Source organism: Lolium perenne, chromosome 3 (genome assembly GCF_019359855.2).
Source record: "Lolium perenne isolate Kyuss_39 chromosome 3, Kyuss_2.0, whole genome shotgun sequence".
NCBI lineage: Eukaryota > Viridiplantae > Streptophyta > Magnoliopsida > Poales > Poaceae > Lolium > Lolium perenne.
This window is the reverse complement of record NC_067246.2, coordinates 213,859,130-213,882,593: the sequence shown is the minus strand read 5'-3', so window position 1 is coordinate 213,882,593 and position 23,464 is coordinate 213,859,130. Positions and strand designations below refer to the sequence as shown.

The following is a 23,464-nucleotide window of genomic DNA, read 5'->3' as shown; positions in this document are numbered from 1 at the left end:
GGCACTGAAGAGGAAAATCCGTATAACTTGGCGCAAATAGTTCCAAACTGGCATGGAGTAGATATTTTTTCTGGCAAAAATCGTGATAACTAGCAGAGCTGCAGAGGGGACTCGCCGCGCTGCCGGAGCCACAACAAACGACGCCTCTCTCCCGTTCACCCGTCTCAACTCCGGATCACTGTCTCTCCTCTCCACTCCCCACCGAGATATTTCGCGCGACCCGGCTGCCATGTCGCTGCTCGCCGTCGGCGCCAGCCGCGCCGCGGCCGTGCGCCCGCTCCGCGCCTCGGCAGCATCCGGAGAGGCGGCGGCACCAGCAGCGGGGGACCAGACAGCGGAGCGGAGGCCAGTGAAGATAATACTGCCGAAGAAGAAGCCGGAGAAGTGGTCGACGGGGATGGAGCCGGGGTCGTACGGCGGCGGGCCGACGACCGTCAAGCCGCGCAAGTACTGGATGGGGAAGGAGGACCGCGACCCCGTGGGCAACAAGGACGACTTCATCTGGAACAAGAACTTCATGCCCCACATGGAGCGCGTCATCGCCAACGGCGGCACCGACACGCCCGCCACCATCGCCCGCGTCAAGCAGGTAAGGCCATCCCCCCACACCCAGAGCAATTCGTTCAGTGACTCATTCAACCAAGTTTCTAACCAAGCAATTCGTTCGTGCAGGCGGACGAGGGCTTTCTAAGCTTCAACCGCGCGATGAGCCTTGACAGGTTTCTACTCTCATCTCATGTCACCTCGTCTGTTCACCTCACTTGGTGCTCCCACCACAATCGTTTCGCAAGAATATAGCAGTGATGTAGGTTGTGCATTGTAGTGTGGATGTTGATCTGAGCAAGGAGCTTCTGGCGCCAACCAAGTCAATCTTGAAGACCCAGGTCAACGCTGCCCGGCGTGGTCTATCCACTGGCCCTGCCCCTGAGGTTATTTGATCAAATCCCTTGCCCTCACTCACAATGTAGGCCTTGTTCTCTTGCCTCTTGGGGATGTCAATGAGTTGGGTTCTTGGAAATCGGATGTAGGCCGTCAACAGATCCACTTATGTTAGATGGAAGCTAGCCCCGACTCGACGGGAGCAGGAGCAATGGGACCGAGCGACAAGGGCAACCACAGGTGGCATTGTAAGTTGTTGTAACTCTTATGACTGACATGTTGTTAATAATCTCTAAATACCCTTCAGCGTCTACATCTTGAGACGCCTCTAACAAAATTCTCACCACGTTCACATTTACAACATACATGTGATGGTGTATATACTTCTTAATTTTTGTCCCCTTTTAGGATGTCATATTAAGGGAGTCACAGCAAAAGGTACAGCAGAAAGTAGACCCTAAGGTTTCGTCAGCTGAGGCCAGAGAACAGTATCTAAAGGTATATCTCTTCCAAGTCACAATCAGGATCCAGTACTCACGTTAACTGTTATATTTGGTGTTGTTAAGTTTTCATGGTCCAGGTGTTATTCAAGAATGAAATACGCACCCACCCATTTATGTTAAGTGTATTATTGACATTGAGGGTGTTTTTGGTTCGCAGTTGAAAGAAAATTTGCAGTTGCTTACTTTAGGTATTGGTGGCGTCGGTTTGGTTTCTGCTTATGTGTCATACACTCCTGAAATTGCTGCGAGGTACGATTTGTTTCCACTTTTGCTTAGTGCTTCGCTTATAAGCTGGGTCATTTGTGTATCTGAAATTCTAAGCACTTGTGGCTATTTATGTCTAGACAAACTTTGAAGTTGGTCTTCTTTGTACCGCTTGTTGGGACTAGTTTGCTTCTCGCACTAATATCATTTATTCTTCAGCTTTGGTGTAGGGCTGATTGGATCTGTGGTGTATCTCCGTATGCTTGGAACCAGTGTGGATTCTCTAGCGGGTGGAACTAAAGCAGCTGCCAAGTATGTTTCTAGCTGCTTCTCTTACATATTTACTTTGGCTTTGACACTCGATAGCGGTTACTAGGTGTGCATACTTGGTTTAGTTTGATAGAGGTACACTGTGCTAAACCTAGTTTGTCATCTCATTCTATATATTGTAGTCTATGTTGTCAAAATTGACTCTTCTAGTCTCATAAGCTGATTTTCTGACAGCTAGACAAACCTGCAAGCATATGTATTTTTATCATTTGAAGATCTTTCCAAAGTTGGGTTTATTGCACAAAACTTCTATAAATGTTTTTTCGGAATTCAGAGAAACCACTCTAGTCTTGAGTTACGCCAGGGACTAGACTTTGGCAGGCCTGTCCAAACCATAGTTGCCAGAAATTCGGGTCGACCGGGTCGAGGAACCGGGTCGAGGGTCACGGGTCGCCATGTCAGGGAACAAGGTTTGATGAGGGGTATACATCTCCGGAACGACAATTTGGAACGTGGATCGTGATCCACTTAATTTGGGATCGATACCCCGGGTCGCCATCCATTAAATGATTTTTTTCCTTGAATTATTATGTGACATGGAGGCAAACTCCCATCCTTTTTTAGTGAAGTTTTGATCTTCTGATTCTTTTTCCTGATATTTGGTGGAGGGAATTATCCCGCCAGCAAATTTACTTCCAACCCAGCAAATTTTCTTTTACCAAAAAACAAATAAAGATGATTAAAACTATGAGGCCCACAAGTCAGCTCACTAACATGTCAGTTGACTGAGTACTCACGGCAAGCAAGTCCACGCATCATATCTGTTTCTTCCCCTTCCCCTTCCCCTTCCCCACAAACCAGAAATCCATCCCCAAATCCCGTCGTCTGCAAAACCATGAATCGAACATTCCAGCTCAGTCAGGCTGTGGCTACCCTAGGGAATACCATGGCTACCAAGTGGCGACAGATGCATGGAGAAGACCAGGCCGCACTGCGGCGGCGACGTGAAAGCGAGACCGACCAATCGGCCGCCGCAGTACCCACCAGCGGCGTGACGGAGATGGCACATACGGCGGGCGGGCGGACTGCGGCGGGATGCTTGGTATTGTTCTTCTCCTTGCAATCTTGGGTACACTCAGTAGGGATCAGTAGCCATCAAACTGGATCCTGACCCGGCCATCGAAAGACATCGACCCTCTCTCGATCCCGACCCTCGAATGGGTCGATCGACCCCGGGTCCTGGAACGCGGCATCGACCCCGTTTCGGCTACTATGGTCCAAACATTGTTCTGTTTCCAATTATACTGTGCTAAACCTAGTTTGTCATCTTATTCTATAGATTGTTGTCTGTTGTTGTCAAAATTGACTCTTCTAGTCTGAAGCTGACTGTATGACAGCTAGACAAAGCTGTGAGCATATGTATTTTATCATTTGAAGATCTTTCCAAAGTTGGGTTTATTGCTCATAACTTCTATACATGATTTTCGGAATCCAGACTTTGGCTGGCCTGTCCAAACATTGTTCTGTTTCCAAGTATAAGGTCCTTGGCAGCTCATTATTCATGATCCCAAGTCTATTCATGTTCAAGACCTTCTGTCGGAACTCTTTACATTGCTATTTGCTAATCTCACTTCTGTTAGAGTCTTGGGGCTTAACCAAAATAAACTGATGCTCTTCATCATCTGAATATCCTTCTCTGAGTTTCAGCTCCCTGAGTATGCATTATTAAGTGGACATTCCTTTCACTATACCTACATAGCATACCCTTCACCTATATTGGCTACCTTCTATCTATTTTGAAACATCCATACAAAAGACTGCTCGCGTTCAGAAAATAGTAGGTAGCTTCTATAGCTTGCTTGCAATAAACAATATCTAAATTTTTCCTGGCATTCCTACAGGGGCGCGGCTGCACAGCCAAGATTGCTTATTCCAATGGTTCTTGTGATGATGTATAATCGATGGAATGCGTAAGTAGACCAATTCTCAATAAACATTTGCTATTGAAATATTCATAATATGTAGTAAAAAATAAGTTTCTCTTACATGTTTGTCCTTGTTCTTCTGATGCAGGATATTAGTTCCAGAATATGGCTTCATGCACCTTGAGTTGATACCCATGCTTGTTGGGTTTTTCACCTACAAGATTGCTATGTTTACTCAAGCGATTCAGGAATCCATACCTGATGTTGGAAACCGTGAAGTTTGAACAGTGTTATGGTTGATAGAAAAAAAATGAAGGGAGAAGGTTGTTGCCCTGAGGGAAGATTGGTCACCATTCACCAATATATTAAGGTGACAAGCTTTATCCTTTCTTCTGCACGATAGCGCATTACATGTCCATGTCACGTCAAACATAATTCTGCCATGAGTGTGGTTGTGACAACTAAAGAATTTTAAAGAATTTATGCCCATCCCGTCGTTTCAGCGGCATTACTGGAGGCATGCATGATTTTACACGTTTTCAAATGAAGTAGCTCATTTGTGTTTAACTATGTCCAACTGTTGTAATTTCACAGGTCTTTAGGTCTTAGAAGAGTCTAATCTGGAGATCCCGTCAAGTACATATGATGCACGTTGAGGATACAACCTGAAAATGTCGATTGATGAAAAGCATTCCACTGAAAAATGTCTGAGAAGTTAGCAAATAGGTGCGGTGTGAAATTCATCCCAGAATTACATGTAGATCATTGAATAGTTCTGTGAACTGTACACATCCAAACTTTTAATGCATTGACCACCGAATTGTATGACTCATTTGATTATTTTATAAGGAGATCATGACTCCGATCAGTAAAGGTTGTAAATAATACATCAATACACTAGCTCGGGAAGGAAATATTCTGAAAATGTTGCATATCTCCATTGAATCTGTTCAAATGCCAAACTGGATCACACTATGTGGATATGCATGTGAGAGTTTAATACATTGCGCACCATGTGCTTGCTGCCTGACAAATGCAGTGGTGGAGGGCTTGTTTAGGAAAACATGCCATGACTCACGAAAATGAATATGCTAAACAAAAATGGCACAATGTCACCACTAGCTCACTACCAGGAATAGCTAAAAAGAGGAGTTGACCAAGTTACCTTTTTTTCTGGAATAATGCGATACCTCCTCAGGTAGATGCCTCCTTTTGTTTTTCTTGTTTGTGTGTACACAATGCTACTAGATTCCCTTGGCCCTGTGCTGGTGCCATTGTCCATTTGGGCGACATTTAACAAAAACACCCACCAACCACGTAGGAGTACACATTCCATTTAAGCTGCGGCATCTACAGCAACTGAGTCAAGAGCGTCATCCGTTCCACGTGATCCCCATTGAATGGCCACTGCATCTCATAACTGAATGCTGCAGAGCAGAGACGAAACATGGGGGCAGTAGCGAAAAGGAGAAGGTTGGAGGTTTCAATAAAATCAAACACACTCCTCAGGATCATCATCATTGCCACTGCTCACAAGTCACAAGGAAGGAAGTACATTCATTTGAACTGGTAGTACTAGCTAAAGAACCAAAGCATTTTTGTTTCTTTCATTCATATCTCTTTCGATGCTGGCCGTGGCGGCATCCTTGCGGCCACCAAAAAGAATCCTAAAATGGTATCGAAATGGAACCTATCTTCTCAATAATAACTAGCCAAATGAAAGAAAAGAGGAGAGCCAAAAAGCGGAAAAGTGGTGGTGGTCTCTGACGCGTTTGGCCCGTTCCCGGAAGCAGCGGAGCGCTCCAGCACGCCTAGGACCGCGAGTCAACGCTCTCCGCCGCGCCTTCCTCGGAGGCGGAGGCGGAGGCGGCCGCGGCGGCGACCGATCGGGCGCTGGGCCGGGGCCTGCGGCGGCCGGGGGACGCGGAGGCGACGCGGCGGAGCGCGCCGCCGGCCGTCCAGTAGCGGCGGCAGGCGCGGCAGAGGTGGCGCGGCTGCCGCACGTTGTAGTTGTTGAAGTAGCAGAACTTGGTCTCCCTGCTCCCGCACCTCGGGCACGGCAGCGGCTCGCCCCCGGCCGCCGCCTGCGCCTGCGCCTGCACGGGCGTCGTCGGCTGGGGAGGAGGAGGCGGAGCAGGGGTGCTTTCTTCCGTGGAGGTGGAGGCGGAGGCGGATGCGGAGGCGTGGTGGGCGTCGGGCTGGATGACCTGGCCGAAGAGCTTGAATCCGGAGGTGTCTGCGGTGGTGGCCTGGGTCTGGGTGGGGAGGTTCGCCATGGAGGCGGAGGCGGGTCGGGCGGGGCGGAGGAGGTGGTGGTGGGTAGGAAAGTCGCCCTATATAGAGGAGGCGGCGGTGGTCATCCCCCTTGCTTTACTCACTTTGCTTAATATACCTGACTTCTTTGCGTGACATGGTGATGGCCCCCTCTCTGTCTCACTCTCTCTCTCCTCTGTGGATATTTTCAACCTTTCTACTCGTTGTGATAAATATATATACTCGTACTATATTTTTTTAGGCGTGACTAATTCTCGGTTAAATAAGAATTAATTAGTTTTCAGTAAGGTGATTTCATTGGATCATGGTTTCTAATTTACTATATTGCAACTCGTGACTAGCATGAACAATTGCTGCAACTCATATTACTCCCTCCGTTCTGGTTCATAGGGCTTACCATACTTTTAGGATGTAAATTTGATCTTGATAGTATAAGATATAGATTATAAAATATATTGTGATATAATTTTTGTGTTGTACAATTAATATTATGTTAGCTAAATTGATAATTTAGGGAACCGAGATAGTACAACTTATAACTAGCGCGGATCACGAAGCAAATATAAAAATGATATGCGGCACCTCTTTTTAGTCTCGACCCACTTACAACTAAAAATTCTCCGCCGCAACCCTGAAACTCATAGTGCATTCATCTCAAAGCTGATGCTACTTTGTAGAATTTGACTGAGCACTACCTTAATTCGCAGCTGACAATTAAAACTTTGGATTGTTTTCTAGGCCAATATTTCAAATCATTTAACTTCTGACAGCTAAGATAGGACGGAGGCATGGGCCATGCGTGGTCAGTGGTGATGCACACTAAAAAAAATCGTGTGGGAAATGCGGCAGCATGTGCAAGCCTGAGACTGTTCGAAGTAGCAAAGGGGTGCAACTTTCCATGCCTTTATCGCCTTCCATTCCTGTTGACTTTGGCCACATCTTTTTTTGTATACTATAGCATATATATTCTGCCTGTCTGTCGTGTTGACTTTTCAATGGTTTCCGTGGTGATCCGTTCCTCATGTTGAACGCAGCACACTCTTCCGATGGAGCAAAAAGTGTCCAATTTGAGCCTCGATCCAAGCAAAGAGCACTTTGCTTTGCCGTCGTTGACTTAGATTCCCTTTTTGTTTTGCGCGTGACGTTTCTTCATACGCTGCAAAAGATTGGGGATTTGGGCGGGCTTATACGTGTGCGGCGCGCCGGCAGAGAGCCAGATACGGTGTATCTTCCTCGAGCGTGACAAGAACACAATTATATGGCCACGCTCACCCTCATCTTAGCTCAAGCACGTCCTGACGATGCTTTCCAGATGGTGCAATTCTTCTGGCCTACCAAAATGACAAAAGCCTGTTTCACAAGGTTCTCCTATTAGTAGTGCAACACAGTACAACAATTAAGTTAGGCACGGGCAAGTGCGACGGACGAAGCTACCGCTGGGTGTATCTGTCTGTCAGGCGATCTACATGCCCCGTCGTATTTAGATCCACAAGGATTGGACCAAATCCAAGTTGAAGTGACGCGTCGGCCGGGCTAAGTTGGCCGAGCTTGCTTTTCTCTTCACACTTGTTTGCTCAATCATGCGCGCTGTCAAAGTGGGTAGTATATCTCCTGAAAAGCCAACGTGTGCTACTCTGTGTGTGTATCGCAATCAGTAGTAACTTGGTTGTCCTGCTACTGTCGCACCACAGTAATCTGATACTTCCTCCGTCGAATTTAATCGACGCGGGAGGTGGTACGTGCACACGAGACCTGTGCATGCGTCAATTAAATCAGGCTTGAGGTAGTACTCTTTTCGGAACGGAGGGAGTATAATTTTTCTCGAAAAGATGTGATAACGAATGAAGAGTTCTTTTTTTCTTGAACGCATCGCAAGGTACTTCAGTGTTCACGCAAGGCCCTTGCCAAATATGCACCCGGATAATATTGAATCGTTTTTGCTCTGTAAAGTCAACTGTTCAAGTCTAGCTACCCTGCCGACCTGCTGAAAGAAAAGTTTATTTTTGATGGAACGCTGGAAGAAAAGTTTACCTCCCATACGTCATCGAAACATTTTAATAAAAATTGAGACCTTATCATTTGTCAAAACTAATCCAGCCTTTTGGGGAAAACGAAAGCTAATTAAAGTTGAGTCTGATGGGTGCCGGGAGGTAAGAGGCACGTGGAACACTTAAGCTTCCCAGCTGCGATCCTCGGATGCTGCTTCGGTCCGGGCGTACTTCAAATATTATTTGGTGTCCTCACCCTGTCCCTAGAAATTATTAGAGACGCCATACATTATTTTTACACTTGATTTTTTAAAGGAGGTTGTGTTTGTCCGCAGTGGCTAAAAACTAGCGCCCACAAACGAGCGGCACCATGCGGCGGCCTCAAACTACTAATCCGGCGTTTTTGCTGAACGTCATTTGGGGAACGCTACTGAAGATCCTCTAATAAAATTGATTGCAACTCTCCATATATCTGTGCTTATTTAGGAGAAAGCATGGAAAAGAATCATAAGAATATAACTAAGAATGTATGCTTCCTCTCTCACGTCCAGATTTTTCTATAAATGGTGCAAAAGGTTCGTCCTAATCTATTAATTAAGGAGTTTAGTACATAATCATGAAATAAAATTATTGCAAGCCATTCTTTCCGGCCGAGCAAAAGCCTACTCTCCCAACATTATTTCACTCAACTTCTGAGCACCCGTCTGCCACAACCAAAGGCTTGCATCCTTTTCAAAAAAAAAAAAAAAATAGAATTACAAGAAGTGAAGTGTGCTTGTTGCTGAAAACTCGAGATTCCTCTCATTGCAAATTTCAAAAAAGACGAGCAAGGTAAGATAAGAGAGGGCAAGGCTTGGTAGGGACCGAGTTGCATGCCATTCCTAGCCACCGCTCCTTTGTATCAAGCAAAGGCCATCGTTGAAGATCAAGTGCATGGAGGCCCAACCAATATTTAATGAAATCCCAAAGATGTAGACACTTCACGTCTTCACTAGGAAGTGATTGACGATTTTGAGGCTCTCTTGCATATAGCAGGCAAAGACTATAATTTGGCCATTCCCTCTTGGAAAATCGGTCGGCCGTCCGAGGATGGTTTTAGAGGACTAGTCAAGTAACCTTCACGCTGCCCATATCTTCCACACTAACCTATTCATGTTGGACAAAATACCTCCAAGAAATTATGCCTTATGAGCAGATGTCGTCAAATGTTTTCCATTTTTCATGAGCATCCAACTTATCTCATCCTCCACATCACTATTTAAATGCATCTCCCTTAGTCGAGTCCAAAGGTAAAATTTTTGGACATGCTCAAAGGAGAAGTTCCCATCCATTGTATTTTTGCCGACCCAAGTGCTCTCTTTTAAGGCTTGCATTGTGCACAACTTCTTCCTTGTGGTGCCTCAAAAATGAGAGGGGGCTTCCAAAATAGGGTCCTTTTTCATCTCCAAGTTTGATTGACGTAGCAGCATAGAAGAAGTCCATATCATCCTTTGTGCAAGGGTTGCCGGTTCCGTCTCAAAATTTCTCGAGATCTCTCCATTCCAACCATGGACATCGTAATCTAAGAATCCTAGCCAATTTGTCAGTGTTCAGAACTCGAAGGCCCCCGAGATTTTTTTGGGTGGCAAACCATCTCCCAATTAACTTTGCAATGTCCTCCCGTGTTTTGTGTGAAGCCGGCCAAATGAAAGCCATTTCCAATTTTTTGATATATTTGATAGTATCCGGGTGCATGTGTAGAGGCATCAAATGGTAAATTGATTGTGAAGAAAACACCAATTTTATAAGGGAAGTACGGCCGAACACTGTGATGAATTTGTCATTCCACCACTATAAGGGTACATTCCCCTATGTGTGGTTTTGGTAATTAATGACAATCCCTATGAACTAATGTTTTCTTTGAGTTTATATGAAGGAATATTCCATAGGTACTACGTGTATTCCATGTGTTAGATTCAAGTATGGATGCCATGAAGATAAAGATACACCTTGAGTATTGGCATCAAGATCATCGATTTGATGACATATATTTGATACGATCAAGAAGAAGAAATGAAGATGGAGTTCTTATGTGGAACTCAATATTAGTTATGCTCTAGCTTATGTGTTAAGCAATGGATGATCAAGATCTTGAGTGTTTTATTCCAAGTGAAGAATTCAAGATATGGCTCTAAGTCGGTGTCATGATAGACTCATAAGTTGAGCTAGGATTGACTAGGATTTAGAGCATGCAAACAAATGAAGTATTCTTTATACACCTCAAGATAGTACGATAGAGCATGATAAGATACAAGGTTGACCAATACAAAGAGTGAAGAATAGATTCAAGTTTGGTCAACACATGAAGCATGAAGAATGTGCCACGTGAAATCATGTGGTATGGTAAGCCTTGTCAATTATGCTTTATGAACTAACCCATCATATATGTGCTCTTGTGTTGTCTATGTGGGTTAGGTATCTTTCCATGGGCATGCATCAAAAGTGAGATCTCATATAGCCCATTAGAGGATGACATCAAGTGGTGATCGTCATCAAGGTTGAGTTGGGCAAGTTCAAATTGAGCATCTCAAGAGGATCACATGTTTGAAGCTTGCCATCCATTTAGTGATAATGGACATGTGAAGATGTGCTTAATGAAGCTATCTCATAATGGCATATGGGGGAGGAAATCATGAGTCTTCACAAAATAACAATGATTAAGTGATGCACTCCGGCTTGATGGAACTTGAAGTGTTGTCATCAAGATCAAGCGGGTTGCGCAAGGAAAATGTATGGACTTGCTAGATTGCACACTATTGGGGAACCTCAAGAGAAAGGTATGATGCGCACATAAGCAAGTTTTCCCTCAGTAAGAAACCAAGTTTTAATCGGCCACTAGGAGAAAGGCGTGACTTCTGAAGGTGTTGCTAGCTGACTATTGGCAGGATGCACTACCGGCTTCAGCAACAACGTGGATACTACACACAACACAACCAAAATACTTTGCCCCAACTTACAGTGAGGTTGTCAATCTCACCGGCTTCGCTGCACACAAAGGATTAAATGTATCGAGTGGAAGGCGATGTTTGCAGTAAAGAGAACTGAGCTTACACTAAGTAAACAGAACAAGTTTGAAGTGGTTGAATTCATCAGTGTAAAGAAAGGACTGGGGTCCATAGTTCACTAGAGGTGTCTCTCCATAAAGATAAATAACATGTTGGGTGAACAAATTATAGCTGGGTAATTGACAGAATACCGACCATACATGACAAGATGATTACTATGAGATTCGTTTGGGCATTACAACATAATACATAGACCGTAATCCAACTGCGTCTATGACTAATAATCCACCTTCCGGTTATCGTCCGAACCCCTTCCAGTATTAAGTTGCAAGGAACAGATTATCACATTAAGCAATGTGTGTAAAGTAAACAATAGAGTTATGTAATAACCCAGAACATAGGAACAACGAAGGGTAGATTTAGAAATGGGATGTGCATTTCATCGCAAAACGGGGGAAATTTTCGCGCCTTATTGCAACTAAACCTAAGAGGGATCGAGGTTCTCTCTCATTTTGCACTTAGGGTTAGGCAATGTGAGTTAGGGAAATTTCGACATGATCTCTTTTGTATCTTGTTGATTTGGGGAATTGATTTCATTTGACAAGTAAGATGCATTTGGAATATCAAACATTAAGTATAAATGAATATGGAAATTGAATTCACAATTCAAAAACAAATTATGAATTCAAATAACTTTGAATTTGAAAGTGAATAATAAATACAACATTTATTCCAGAATATAAACATTACACAAATCAAAAGCTCATAAGTAAAATTTGAGCTTTATTGATATCACAACACAGATTACATTGTCTTTACAATATTCTTGATACAAGAATTGATGAATAATAAACAGAAATGAAAATAAAGATTACAATATTGCTCCTAAACTAAAACCTAGACTAAATGACTTGAAGTATATCCTCTGGTCATATTCATCTTCAAAAACCTGCAAAATAAAACACCAACACTAGACAAGGGTTATGTATTACACAGATATTCAGTTTGGATAGACACCAAGTGTCATGCACACTTGTGCTTGTCCAAAACCAAGGACAACACCAGGATAAGAAGGAGCAGACCAAAACTGAGCATCCATCAGGGGCTCAAGTTTCAGCATATGAGAGCACACAGCTCATGTGTGCTGGGCAGGCCACAGCAAGGCAATGCACAAGCTTAGTCACCAAAGCAAGCCAGGCTTGTGTGTCATTGCAAGAACAGAAGTAGAGTTCATATAAAAGGGGCACAAACCCTAGAAACAGTAACCAGTCGACCAGATAAGGATTCACAAGGTAAGGTGAAGGTAGCACAACATAGTTCATCCAGTTCTTGCTCAAGAACAGAACCAACACACAGAACCACTCAACCACCAGAAATCATGGTGACCTGAGAAGATCATCCAAGACCTGGAGGTGAAGGGCATGACACAAACCACAAGTCTGCATCAACACAAAATCTCAATCTAGGAGCTGGAACAAGGTATACCTAGTTCCTGGAGAAGATCCAATGGATCTAATCCATAAATCATGCATGACATGGTCATGGGTTGAGCAGATGCTCAAAGGGTAGATCATCACTTGGTTTTCACCAAGGATTACTGTCAGTCTAGAAGCCACTAAGATAGAAAACATCCAGATACAGATCTTGTGCACAGAAGCTAGAAATCATGCACAGATGCACACACTAGCAAGATCTCATGCACAGATAGCACCAGTAGATGTATTGCAAGGTTTAGCAGCTAACCAAGACTACACAGAAAATCCTAAGCATGCAACCATCAGGAAACCCTAGATTTCTTCACAGGCAAGCATATTGGCATTCATATTTATTATGATCCCCAAATATGCAAGCAAAGATGAGTAGCCAACAAGATCCAACCAACCATGTGAGCAACCAGTCAGTAGCAAGGCTACTGAGGTCACATCACACTTAGCATCAACTAAAATGAAGCCAAACATATTGCTTGCCAGATAATCATGAACAGCTAAGTCATTTGCAAGCAAATCATTTAAATCATTACTGCATAAGCAGTTCATCATAATTTAATTAATACAAGCATGAATTTATCACAGATCCATGCTTAATACTAACAGCAACATAATATAAGGCAACACAGTTTAATCTATAGCCACTAGAGCAAGTCTAGGTAGCTAAGATGAGCAACAGCACAAGTAAGCAACATCATAGTGATGCTTGAGCATCAGCATCACAAGATAATTGAATCACTTAGTCACAGTATTAGCCAATAAGCTATCACTGATAATTGAATTGATCAAATGGATCAATTATAGCAAGCCAAGTTACACAGAGAGGTTAGCCAACAAGCAAGGAATGATCCAATGGATCATTGGCTTGCATAGGAAGCACTGAAGCATATCACAGGCACCACTGGCACACACACAAGTATCACAGATGCATCACAAGTACACCTAGACAAGCAAGCATGATATACCAGTAAGCACAAGCAAGCCATAGTCAAGCATAGCATGGCATAATTAGCTTTTGAGCAAGCACAGCAGAGCATGGCAAGTACAGAGCATGCTAGGAGCAGCAGAGAAGCAAGCACAGCATGAATAGCAAGCAAAGCAGCATGTGCCAGTACCAGTAACTGGTAATTGGGCCATGAGCTTGCAGTAGACATAAGCACAGGAAGATTGCGCAGCAATAGCATGGCTCTGCGTGATCACAGGACCACCAGAGAGCAACAGAGCATGAGGAGGAAGAAGAACGAGAACAAGGAGGCGCATTTAAGAGAAGGAGGAGATGCAACACTTACTTGCGCCTGGAAGCAGAGGCTAGGGCATGGCGAGGCAGTGCTCGCGCGGCCCTAACAGCTGCGAGTCCAGGGAAGGCGCCGACGTTACGCCGGCGAACCCAGACACGAACCAGCACCACCGTAGCAAGCACCTGAGGCGACGGCACGAGTACTGCGAGCAGCACCCGCGCCAGGTCAACCCCAGGCGCGTATCCATCGTCAGCAAGGACGAGATCTCGCTGGAGTTCGTCGAGGCGAATCTCCACGAGATCCAGGACGGAGGCGATTCGCCAGGAGAGGACGAGAAGGGGAAAACTGCACGGACAGATCGATAGATCTGCACGCGGCGGTTCAGGTTCGGTAGGTGGCTACGGCGGAGGAGCACGGCGATGGCCGGAGCGAGGCGGCGGCCATGGCGGCGACGCCATCGCCACGGGTGTCGCCAGAGGTTAGGGTTAGGTCGAGCGAGTAAGGGGAACGAGTGAGTGAGCGAGCGAGGTGGGCCGTTCGGCGCCACCGAACCCAAAAGGGGATTGGCCTTATTGGGCTGTCCCTGGGTTTAGGTTATTGGGCTGGGCCCAATATGGGTCCAAGGGGGGTATGTTGGTCTTTTAACATTTAATAAAGGGATTTCTATTTTCGTGCCCTCGGGTCCTTAGTTGTACTCAGTTTTCCCCAGCCCCTTAGTTTTTCCTCAGTTTTACCCTAGCCTTTGTCTGAAGACCCGCAGAAGGAGCTCAGACGGAAGGAATCCGTTTATTTGGACGTTCTGTGCTGACGTGTTGCGCCGCGTCGTCTGTGGGGCCGCGTCGTGTGGGGCTGGTAGAAAGGGACCGCGTGGGACAGGACGAGAAGCGTTTGGTTGCACGTGAGCAGGAGCTGGGTTTTGGACGTTCTGTGCTGACGTGTTGCGCCGCGTCGTCTGTGGGGCCGCATCGTGTGGGGCTGGTAGAAAGGGACCGCGTGGGACAGGACGAGAAGCGTTTGGTTGCACGTGAGCAGGAGCTGGGTTTTGTCTCTCTCGGCCCAAATTGGCATTTTTAAGAGCACCTTTTCCCCTCTTTCTCTCTCTGTCTTTTTCACCAAATTAGTATCAAATCTAGAGAAGCTTCTATTTCTGTCTTTCTTCAATATGGCAGCAAATCTAGTAGCAAATCTCTGGGGTTATTTATGCCTTTTGGCCCTCGTTTTTTGCCCAATATGGCAGCAAATCTAGAAGCTAGTATATGATAAATTCACAACAAAGATAATCGAGAAAACTAAGTATAATACATAAACTGCATACAGCAGCCAAAAGCAGCCAATAACGTTGTTAATGTTCACGACAAACTAAGCTGAAAAATATACAAGACGCACGCAATGTATGGACAACAAGAAGATTAGGATAGGGACCCCAGGATGAATGAATTTGTTCTTCATTCCTCCCCATATATTTCTTCCTCCCTCCATTCGTGCATTACCACAAGGAAATATGCATTGAACTCCTTCCGTCTGCAGTGTGAGGCCAATACATCCTCCAAACGGTATGGCACGTGTTCATTTCTCAAACCGTAGAGTCCTATTCTATCCACACGTAGTAGCCACTCATCCCAGGCCTTTGTATCATGAGAGTACTCTCGATATAACCCAAATCCGTGTAGTAGATGCTGCCAGGTTGAAGTGTCGGGTACACTCGTGTCGACCGAGATACACCGGATATAATTCACGAAGAAGGCATTACGCCAATGTTACCGACCGGATGGAGAGAGCGGCTCGAGTGTCCACACGGTACACCAATGGTTTGCCCGCCAAAGCCTCGCTGACCAACAACACAAGCAGCAGATCACCATCCGACTTCACAAGGTAGAACTTCGACGTCCAAGTTCTCGAAATGAAATTAGTGTCTCCATCTTGACAAAGGTGCTCGCACGCTGCTGCAATCGTACATTGGTGCACACTATTCTTCCGATCTCAAAATTGTCCGCAGCTATCGCATACGATTCACCATTGAACGGGGTAATGCAACGCAGACAATGGTTCTTGATCGAAAATCTTCCTTCTCCCCAATCTTCATTTATATCCTTAGTTGGAGTGCTCTCATCGACCCAACCAATTTCCGGCGGGTAATGTGCGGCAACGAAGACCATAGTCGGGGATTTGATAACAGCGATCGATTTCAGAAAAACAGATGGCATCTGCGCCTCAAACATAGTGTTCGATTTCTTTGTGAGTGGGTTCAGCAGCCGTATCTTGTGCGGCGGATTCTTACGGGCAAGCACGATGACGCCACGGCAAAAGCCGACGAAGTAGTATCTAAAATATATTGAGGAAGATAACATTTAGCACTAAGATGTTTAAGATTGAAAATAAAAAGGTAGATATGGAGGAATTTGAACCTTGTATGAACTTCCGATAGATCTATGGTGACGTAGCGTGATGTGCCGAGTTGGAGGAAGGTGAACTCAGCGACGCGTGGAAGGGCGTGGTCTAGCATGATCCATTCGTCTGTGTGCACATCGGGCTCAGGCAAACCTGAGCGCCAATTTCTACTGCGCACTTGCCTCATAGCAGAGTAGGTGTCGGCGTACTCCTCGTTCGCCGATGGCATTCGCCGATCTTGTGAAGTGGTCCATCAGCCGAGAGAGAGAGGCCCAGTTCATGGAGGTGCCGCGCTTGGATGCGCCGCCCTCGGCGGCGACGGGCTCGGCGGCGACGGGCTCGGCGGCGACGGGCTCGGAGGCGACGGGCTCGGCGGCGACGGGCTCGGAGGCGACGGGCGCGGAGGCGACGGGCTCGGAGGCGACGACCGCCGACGCATTCTTCTTCTCCATCGCCGGCAGGGTAGCGTGCGTACGGCGGTTGGGGTTTTTTCGATTTGGAGAAGTTGATGGGACGTGAGGGGTGGTTTCGTGCGTGAGCGAGAATGAGACGACTGTGTGCAGAGGAAGGGAGGGAGGGGCTTACGCGTCCTAAATGCGACCCGCGTCCTACGCGTCCACTATTTGCACGTCTGCACCGCGACACGCGTCAACAATGGCACGTCTTCCACTTCTGCATCGCAACACGTGTCCTCGGGTCTAACCCTGAAAATTTAGATATACTCAGGTATACCCTCGAGCCATATACTAGCATTTTTTGTGTGCTCAGTTTTCCCCTTGAGTGCTAATACTGGCTAGTGCAATATACTCAGTTTTACCCTCAAGTGGCTGGTCAACAGAGAGTCAACATATGGGAATAACTAGTTAAATGAGTTATTTAATGTGCAAAAAATTCCGAAAAAGAGTGGCACTTACTCATTGAGTCTTTACCACAAATTGCCACTTCTCAAATCATAGATAAATCATAGATAAATCAAGTTTCACCACAAATTGCCACTTCTCAAATCACCTAGTAGCTATGAAGGTGCATGGTTTTCCATAATAAGCCCTACCCAAAACAACTTTCCCCAAAACATACTTTGTCTGAATGAGGCCATAATTTTCACACTCATGTAGATTTGTATTGCAAATAGTTTGAGGTAGGCCAAGATGGGTTTCATTGTACAAAACACGCATTTTCCATTTTTTAAATCTCATATTTGAATCCCTTAGTCTGTTTACTACTCACTTGCCCTTGGTTTCTTGATACTACTCAGTTTTGCCCTCTCCCTTCACAAACTCTCACAGACGCCCAACATTGCCCTGATTGGTCTAGCCCATGTCACGCGGATCGTGCCCGCCGACCGTTGATCGTATGATCTAACGGGCAGGATAACCCCTATCTCTCTCTCTAGTCGGGGCCACCACCCTCTCTCTCTCTGTCGTCGGTTAGCTTCACGCAAAGTTTGGTTTTCTGCATTATTTTTCACGGGCTAAATTATAAACTCTTTTTAGGCATTACGTTTCACGCAAAAAATGATAAACCATCACCGATTTGTTGTAGCCATTACTTTTCACGCAAAAAAATGATACACCATCACCGATTTGTTGTAGCCATTACTTTTCACGCAAAAAACGATAAATCATCACCGATTTTGTTGTAGCCATTACTTTTCACGCTAAAAATGATACACCATCACCCATTTCTTGTAGCCATTACTTTTCACGCAAAAAACGATAAACCATCACCGATTTTGTTGTAGCCATTACTTTTCACGCAAAATGATACACCATCACCCATTTCTTGTAGCCATTACTTTTCATGCAAAAAAACGATAAACCATCACCGATTTTGTTGTAGACATTACTTTTCACGCAAAAAATGATACACCATCACACATTTCTTGTAGCCATTACTTTTCACGCAAAAAACGATAAACCATCACCGATTTTGTTGTAGCCATTACTTGTCACGCAAAAAATGATACACCATCACCCATTTCTTGTAGCCATTACTTTTCACGCAAAAAATGATAAACCATCAACGATTTGTTGTAGCCATTACGGTAAATGATAAACTATCACAAATTACCATTTCTTTTAGGCATTATTTTTCACGGTAAAATGATAAACTATATCACGAAGTTCCATTTCCATCAAGATAGTCTGCATTACTTTTTAATTTTGTTGAGATATATACCCCCACAACGGTCGTCTCCTCCTTAATTTATTGTGTAAACCCCCACAACGGTCATCTCCTCCTTAATTTATTGTGTAAACCCCCACCAACGTTCACCTCCTCCTTATTTTATTGTGTAAACCCCTACAACGGTCATCTCTCCCTTATAAACACCCACACGGCCATCCCTTGTGTCAATAGGTTCTGCCTCTCTCTTCTTCGTTCACATACACTTGATCCATTGCCATGGCTTCCACGTCTCGGACGCGGACCGGAAGGGGAAGGGGAAGGGGAAGGGGAAGGGGAAGTGGATCATCATCATTGCCACCACCACCGTCAACACTGCCATTGATCATAGAGGAGTTCTTCATCGTCGTCTATGAAGACCCTTTGGTCAAGAAGGTACGTACGCGTTCCCACATATATGATACATGCGATTAATTATGGGCATGTTCTAAAAAACCTTTAATTTCAAACGATCGGCGCTCGATCTCTTTGCAGGCTCTCCCAAAAAAGTTTGCGGACTATCTTGACGGCCAGGAGCCAGCTAAGGTGTATCTGTGAGCAGCTGACTGTGGTCCTCGTCTACGGACCGTGGAGGTCCTATTTGATGGTCAAGGCCGGATGTACCTCGACAAGGGCTGGGAGAAATTCGCCATCGCGCACGGTGTGGATTTCGGCTGCTTCGTACACTTCAAATATGAAGGCGATGATGTGCTCACAGTGAAGGTGTTCGACGGAACAATGTGCAGGAAGTACTACTACTCGGACGACGAAGATACTGACGATGAAAGCGACGACGACGTGAAGCCATGCATCCATCCCCTTTAGATAAGGGGATTATGACCAAGAATATATATGTAGCTTCATATGCATCGATTTAGAGATCTAACTATTTTCTATATATTATGCACATGTAAAAGATAATGTCGCATTTCCACTATTATTCGAGCACCACATCCTCCAAACGATGCCGATGCCGATGCCGATATCGGCATGGTCAGAACGGCTATGCTCGCCGCCACTGCTAGGTCAACGTCGGGATGCACAATGTTTAGCATAAGAGTCACTTTAGATTAAGCTGCGAAAATAGTCACCTGCCACAGCGGTCATTGGCTGCGGAGGCCCCACAGAGCGGCAATATAATTTTCTATAAATAAATAGACGACCCACTGGTCATTGGCTGCGGCAGCCCCATAGAGCGGCCCCATTTGTCATTGGCAGCACCGTGTATACAATCAGGAAATAAAACGATCCACGCGTCAACGGTAGATGGATGGCTACCCGTCAGCACGAGACGGTCAGAGAGGAACTGCCCTCTATGCAGCCCCACCTCTGTGCAGCCCCACCCGTCAGATTAACGGTAACGGTAAGGCCTCTGACCTGACGGCAACCCGCGTCTTCGAGGGGTTTCAAACTAGAGGGAGGGGAAAGCTGAGGAAAAACTAACGAGCTGGGGAAAACTGAGTACAACTAACGAAGCAGGGGCACGAAAATAGAAATCCCTTTAATAAAAGGCCAGAATTTTACCAAATTTTAATAAATCAAATACAACTCTAAAAATCCATTAAAAATTGGATTAATGAATGAAAAATAAATCTTAACAAGAATAAAATATGAAATGGAATTTATAAAACAAATTCAAAATTATGAATTTTAAGAATTTAAATAATAACTTGGAATTTAAAATTATTATTTCCTTGTAATTAAAATTCAAGGAAAAATATCAAATAAGTTCAAATACTTATTTTCAAACATTTCAAAATGAAATTCTAATATTCCAAGTCATTTCTATTGAAAAGGGTATTTTTCCCAGAAAAAAATACTATAGTCCTTTTTATTCCAAAAACTATAGAGATAACTCTATAATTTTCAATTATTTTTGGAATGATCAAGGGAATCAACAAGTAAATAGTTTTACTTTGAATTGTTGTACTTTGTGTGAATTAAAAATGGTTTATACTTTTAAATCAATGGTAAATTACTGTCAAAGACATAAATCTTAAACGCAACCCTAAATTGATATGACTCAGCGGGGTAAAGGGATCCAACATAAAATAATACACCCATGATTGCATTATTTGGATTTTATAACATTGTCCTTACCGGACAATGATGCTTCTTACAGAACCCGAGGTCCAGGTTCCATCAACTGCATTGAACTGCACTATCTCGCAGTCCACAGGCAAGTTCACCCTTGCTCATGTCAACTTGAGTATGTTCTACTACTTCAATGCAAAGCTATATACTTATCATTCCTGCATCGCAAATGAAATGTTACTTTCCAACTATGAATATGACTATGTGGCTGGCAATGGAACCATGGTATGTGTTGATATGGTGGAGGTTCCATTGCAATGGGTTATATCACCCTAGGATTAATTACCAATGCCGTCCAGTGATTCTAGCGCCGTACAAACCGCGTTGACCATGAGATCTATAATGGCTCTGGGGAAGCCAGCCGTATCTTTTCCCTTCTGCACGCCAACGGATCGGAGAGCCGGTGGGGTGCTGGAGGCACTGCCGCAATAGGTTGGGATATCCTTTTAAATCCCCATCCATTAGTGATGATAAGCTCTACGATCTATGAGGGATTGTCCGGAGTACACCATGATTAAAGCCGTATTATCGGGGGAAGTCTACTGGAGGTGTACGGTTGGACAAAAGGGTGGGTTTGCAGTCGCGGAGAAGGCGGTGTGGGCTTGGATCTTTATACCTGGCCTCACACCAAAGGAAGTGTGAATGGGGGCAAGTCCCTGCGGATGGCAAAAAGGGTGAGATCTCTTGTGGGAAAAGTAACGCACCTCTGCAGAGTGTATCAAATTGTGGCTATCACTCCTTGTTCCGGGAAGGGAACTGCGAACGCGGCAGGAAAGGAACTCCACGAAGTTCTAGTCAACCTGTGAAGACTGACGGGCATAGTTTTCATAATAAAAGCAACCTTTTGAAGAAATGATTGCAAAACATGCATTGACCTGCGATTTCCTGATCAATGGTCGTAGCTAGTGCATCAAACACCTTTTTACTCTTTTAGAACTTGCTGAGTACCCCTGTACTCACTTTCTTTCGACACCCTTGCTAGACTGTGATCCGGAAGTGGAGGCCATCAACGATGGAGCACCAGAAGGAAGTTACGAGCTGGTCTACGAAGAACCTGATCTTACCGGCGGAGTGGAAGGCGTAGACTATGGGATAGTCTACGGACCAGATGACACGGAGGTGGAGGAGTAGTGACATACCCTAGCATCATAGAGCCGAGCAACGTAGAACTTACCTAAATAAGTTGTTGAGCTCTTTATATTTGTTATGAGTTCTAATCGTACTTAAGTAGTATCTTAGGGTGTTCTCATAGGACCTGTGAGAATACCAACTTGTTAAGACAATGTTTGTAATAAAGTATGGAGTGTTATGACCTGCAATGTTTCTGTTGTACCACTCTGAGGGATATGGCAAATTGTGAAGAAGTCCCTTCGCAAAGATCATATCAACGACTTGTATACTACAACATGCAGTGGTATGCTGGGTCACCGCAGCTGGTATCAGAGCAAATGTTGCGACCTTAGGTTGGAAAAACCTAGTATAGGGAAGAAACCTGTAGGAGTCTAGTAGAAATAGTAAAGGATTCTCTAGAAATATGGTGATTATTCACTTGAGAATAGTAAAACCATATATTTTAGTGCGATAATTCTTTATTATAGCTATTATGATGCATTATCACTACTAATATTCTGTTTTTGTATACAGCCGTAATGGCGAACACTTTTCCTAAGAGGACTTTGAGGAAGGTTGATGGATGGCTTGGTGATTATGATGGACCAATAACAACTCTCCTGTGTGGGATGCTGAAGGAACTTCATTGTGATCCACGGATATCTGTTATCAAGTATACCTACTATGATGGGGAAATCCTAGCCAAGTGCAGAGTATCGGTCCAACTACCGGAAAAACTGCTGATGAGTCGTATAATGCCATACGGAGAAGCCAAAACTATCACCACAGCCTACCACATGGGCCTATTCAAGGCAATCCTTGAGATAAGGCAGCACAAGTCAGGAGAACTGCTATGTTCAGAGTTTTCTCATATACCTCATGCTGAGGAAGATGAGGATCCCACTCTGAATCATTTGGTGTTAGCACACAGAAGTCCTGAAGCTGCAGCACAGCACATGGATAGCTGTAAGTCTTTATTGACCATGATGTACCTTTTACACATGAAGATGAGAGGTGAGATTGACCACATGCTAGCTGAGTTCACGGACCCTGATAAAGTCCAAACTCGGATGCGTGATTTGAGGGCACAACCACAACATACTACACCTTTCTTTAGCCTAGACAGCTATGTAGATTTGAGTGACCAGTTATCCCATAAAGATCCACTCACACCCAACTTTGTTCCACATTATCCACATGTGTCAGCATCATATGAGTCTGGATATGGGGGAGATGATTCCAGGAACCTAAACTGCTCGGAGTCACCAATCGAGAATTCGACTGGTTGGCGTTTCGGGGAACCATTTGGAGATGAAGGAGAACCCATCACTTGTGAGTCAGAGGATGAAGGAGGCGCGGTTAACAAGAATGTTAACCAAAGCTTTGGGCAGGAAGAGAAAGACACCAACTCCATTTCTTTAGATTTGGAGATGGGGTTACCCAAAACATCCCAGTACGTCGTAGGTGAGAGTTCTGGAACTAAGAAAAAGAAGAAGAAGAAGATGAGGGGTCAAGTGAATAGGAATCCTCCATGGATGACAGGAGAAGATGAGCTGTATTCCACTGGGGATATGTATGAGTCTTTATCTAGTTACTTTGGCATGACAGATCTCTGTCTCGGCACTTCGTCCGATTCAGACTACATACCTACGGGAAGAACCTTCATTCCGGATGGTGTTCGGAGGACAAACCGCTGTACCGGATGGACCCCAGGAATGTACGCGGAGGCGAGCTATGATGACGAGGAGTAGAGCTCCGAGGAAGAATAAAGTAATCTAGGTGGTATTGTAATAGAACGTATTTTAAATTCCCGTTGGCTTGGGCTTTGAGCCAAATAAGTGGTTTATATGTACCACATGTAGTATAAGTTTGTGAGTGTGTTATGTATTATACAAAG

At 44.7% G+C, this 23,464-nt stretch overlaps 2 protein-coding genes across 4 annotated transcripts; one reads left to right on the top strand and one right to left on the bottom strand.

Moving 5' to 3' along the window:
- Positions 1 to 114: 114 nt before the first annotated feature.
- On the top strand, positions 115 to 4,719 carry LOC127343298 (protein CONSERVED ONLY IN THE GREEN LINEAGE 160, chloroplastic). 3 transcript variants are annotated; one of them, XR_007877157.2, is made up of 10 exons: positions 115 to 589; positions 673 to 719; positions 824 to 921; positions 1,027 to 1,127; positions 1,288 to 1,377; positions 1,540 to 1,631; positions 1,806 to 1,898; positions 3,758 to 3,826; positions 3,930 to 4,151; positions 4,376 to 4,719. XR_007877157.2 is itself a non-coding variant. In XM_051369416.2 (9 exons), the coding sequence occupies exons 1-9, from the start codon at positions 230 to 232 to the stop codon at positions 4,063 to 4,065; spliced, it is 1,092 nt and encodes a 363-aa protein (XP_051225376.1). In that variant the 5' UTR covers positions 115 to 229; the 3' UTR covers positions 4,066 to 4,245. The 3 variants fall into 3 exon arrangements, 1 of the variants encoding a protein (XP_051225376.1); XR_007877156.2 differs by having other exon boundaries at positions 824 to 929; positions 1,029 to 1,127; XM_051369416.2 differs by lacking the exon at positions 4,376 to 4,719 and having other exon boundaries at positions 824 to 929; positions 1,029 to 1,127; positions 3,930 to 4,245.
- A 549-nt stretch (positions 4,720 to 5,268) lies between these two features.
- On the bottom strand, positions 5,269 to 6,188 carry LOC127343299 (uncharacterized). The gene has a single exon (XM_051369417.2). It carries the CDS (start codon positions 6,055 to 6,057, stop codon positions 5,593 to 5,595), a length of 465 nt encoding a protein of 154 aa, XP_051225377.1. The 5' UTR covers positions 6,058 to 6,188; the 3' UTR covers positions 5,269 to 5,592.
- Between the last annotated feature and the right edge of the window lie 17,276 nt (positions 6,189 to 23,464).

Coding starts and splice junctions, on each gene's coding strand:
- LOC127343298 (XM_051369416.2), top strand. CDS start 230: ATGTCGCTGCTCGCCGTCGGCGCCAGCCGCGCCGCGGCCGTGCGCCCG. Junction 590..672: donor CCATCGCCCGCGTCAAGCAG/GTAAGGCCATCC, acceptor TCGTTCGTGCAG/GCGGACGAGGGCTTTCTAAG. Junction 1,899..3,757: donor GGAACTAAAGCAGCTGCCAA/GTATGTTTCTAG, acceptor GCATTCCTACAG/GGGCGCGGCTGCACAGCCAA.
- LOC127343299 (XM_051369417.2), bottom strand. CDS start 6,057: ATGGCGAACCTCCCCACCCAGACCCAGGCCACCACCGCAGACACCTCC.